General features: G+C 31.1%; 1 protein-coding gene across 1 annotated transcript; it reads left to right on the forward strand.

The window, feature by feature from the left end:
- Window positions 1-1,765: 1,765 nt before the first annotated feature.
- On the forward strand, window positions 1,766-2,410 carry LOC109828585 (the record flags this gene model as incomplete). Its single annotated transcript, XM_020395549.1, has 2 exons — window positions 1,766-2,241; window positions 2,330-2,410. Coding segments are annotated over exons 1-2 (490 nt in total), but the record flags the coding sequence as incomplete, so codon positions are not given.
- Window positions 2,411-3,113: the final 703 nt, after the last annotated feature.

Here is a 3,113-nt window from a genome sequence, read left to right on the forward strand (position 1 = left end):
AAAACACCCTGAGAATTTCAAACTCATTAGTAAATTAAAAATATAGGAATTATAAATAGTCTATAAACACTTTACAATCTGTAGAAAAGGACTATAAGTTTAAAAAATTATAAAAAACCCCTAATATTCATAATTTACAAAAAAACACCATCCTATAGACATTATGAATACACAAAATTACTAACAACCACTAGAAAATAAAAAAATTATAAAAAATATCATACTCCCTTTAAAAGTATAGGTTTAGGAAAAACTTTTCATAGACAATATTACCCATAACTTTTCTTTAATGAATATAACTAATTGAAAATCTATTAGATTTGAAATTTATAAAAAAAAAACAAATTTAAAGTTTAGTATATTGCAAATTACCCCTCCAAAGTTTGAAAATTTTCAATGATTTTTTATAGTTCCTTGATTTTAATATAATTTTTAATAGTTTTGTGTATTTGTAAATTATAAAAGTTTAGGGTATTTTAGTTCCTTGATTTTAATATAATTTTTAATAGTTTTGTGTATTTGTAAATTATAAAAGTTTAGGGTATTTGTTTTTACAATTTTTAAAACTTTTGATAATAGTTTTGTGTATTTGTAAATTATAAAAGTTTAGGGTATTTGTTTTTACAATTTTTAAAACTTTTGGGGGTGTTTCTTTTGTAGTTTTTTAAATTTTTATTGTGATATTAGTGTAATGCATTGATATATCAATTAATGATGATATTAAAGAGTAAGTCGTTCGTAAGTTGTATTAGGCTATAGTTAAGTGTGCACATCACTATTCTTAGGTAGTATAGTTTATACATGCAACAAATTTCTAACAATCTATATAGTGGTTTAAAGGTTTTTGACTTTAATGTAGTATTTTTTATAAATTATATTTAATGTGAACTCATCATATAATTTTGATTGTGGTCATTATAATTTTAATACGTTTAATTGATTGACTATATAGGTATATAGACCATAGATTATTTTACTTTCTCGCGTGAAATAATATTTGGCACTAAATAATTTAAATTATTACTTTTACATTTAATTTAAATAGGAGCTTTAATAACATTTATTTATTTACCTACATGATAATATAATTTTAATTCTTATTTTTTACTTGAGATTTATTTTATAGTTAGGCGTATCAAATTAGCAATTAAAATAATAATTATTTATGCTTAAATTAGGATGATTGTTGGTCACTCACTATAAAATTTTTACGAAGATATATACCTTACTTTTTATAGCTATCTACACTGTCAATGTATATTTTATAAATTAGTTGTTAATTTGACATATTAAATTACTTTTTCTTGATAGAAATTTTTTCTTTGACTTTTGGATTGTGTAATTACTATGTCACCATTTTAGCATAGAAAAGACATCATTCTAAATGGCTTCAAGTCAATGTTTGAATTGAACTAAAGTATATACTATTGCTACTATGTGTATGTATTTTTTAAGAAAATCATGTTGACGCTTTTTAAACAAAAAAAAAATATTTTAACCTCTGATGTTATAAAAACAAAATATAGCCAATTGAGTGACTAGTAAATGTATAAATATAACAATTCATCTGGATGAAAAAAGTAATCTTAAAAAATTACTGTGGCCGGTTCAAGTCCTCACAGCACCGAACTCAAGCGGTGGTCGAACTTGAATTTTACCAGTCAAGAACGGGGGATCCAACGTGATCCATTGCGCACAAACCGACTAAAAAGTGAGAGAAGCATAAAAAAAGCGAAATATAAAAAAAAGAAAAAGAAAAAGAAAAACCAAGTTGTGTAAAAAACAAGGCAACCAAAAATATAATAAAATAAAAAATTGCTAAAATCGCTGCCATGACCCCAATCTCCATCTTCCCTCAATCTCTCCGCCTCCTCTCCCCTCCCTCTCCCCTCCTCATCTCCTCCCACCTCAAAACCAAACGAACCCCATCGAACCCCATTATAATGACGTCATGGCTGAAGCAAACCCTAGGCCAGCGCTTCAATCCCTCGGGGATCTCCTCCTTCACCGACGTCATCTCCAGGGACCCACAGCTCGCCCTACCCCACCTCACCGTCCCCGACATCCGCCACCTCGACTGGGCCGAGCTCCGGCGGTTAGGGTTTCAAGGCGTCGTCTTTGACAAGGACAACACTCTCACTGCGCCGTATTCTCTTTCTCTCTGGCCATCTCTCGTTCCGGCCTTTGAGCTCTGCCGATCTGCTTTCCCCGGAAAAATCGCGGTTTTTAGTAACTCCGCAGGTGAGCATTTGTTTTTTCTTGTTTCATTTTATTGAGAATATTTTTTGCATTTTTAAATATCTTTTTGATATATGGGTTTTGGGTTTAGGGTTGTATCAGTATGATCCTGATGGGAAGGAGGCGAGGGCTCTCGAGGAGGCGATTGGAGGGGTTCATGTTATAAGGCATGGCAAGTATATCTTATCTCTATATTTGTTTTATTTTTAAAATTTTTTGAAAAATTAGTGTTGTTATCTTGAGAAATTCTAGCTAGCTATACAGCATTTTTAATTGGAAAAGTAAGTGCTAGTTTATGATATGAAACTTTGCTAGTAAACCAAAATTCTAAATATTTTGGCAGAAATTGCTTTACCATTTGTTTATAGTCACGACATGATTCATGAGTTATCCAAACCATATTATCTCAACCTTGAAACCATATGTTATCTTGCGTTATTCGAAAGGCCATTCTAGAAAAATATGCATATAGTTAACTTAATTTCTCGCATGACAGGGGTAATCTAAGTCATGGAGAACTTAATAGAAGAGAGTTTTGAATACATAAACAATTTTTTCTTTCACTTGCACATCTATTAAGAGAGAAGAGTCTCCTTATGCACCATAGATGTTGCCATTAGAGAGCAATTGGGAATATTCAACAGAATTCAAAGGCAGTTTCTATAGGTGGACAACTATAGATAAGTTTGAAATCCTCTAGGAATTCTCAGAACTACCAAAGCCTCTACATTTTTGGAGTTTTTGAGTGATATATGTGCTCCGAGTTCATTCTGGTTTTCTGGAAGAAGATAATATGATTTATAGTGCACTATGTAGCACGGACACGGATCCGACACGGCCATCCGACACGCCGACACGAGGCAAATCCTAAAAAA

This window comes from Asparagus officinalis, unplaced genomic scaffold (genome assembly GCF_001876935.1).
Source record: "Asparagus officinalis unplaced genomic scaffold, Aspof.V1 AsparagusV1_Un2517, whole genome shotgun sequence".
Classification (NCBI taxonomy): Eukaryota; Viridiplantae; Streptophyta; class Magnoliopsida; order Asparagales; family Asparagaceae; genus Asparagus; species Asparagus officinalis.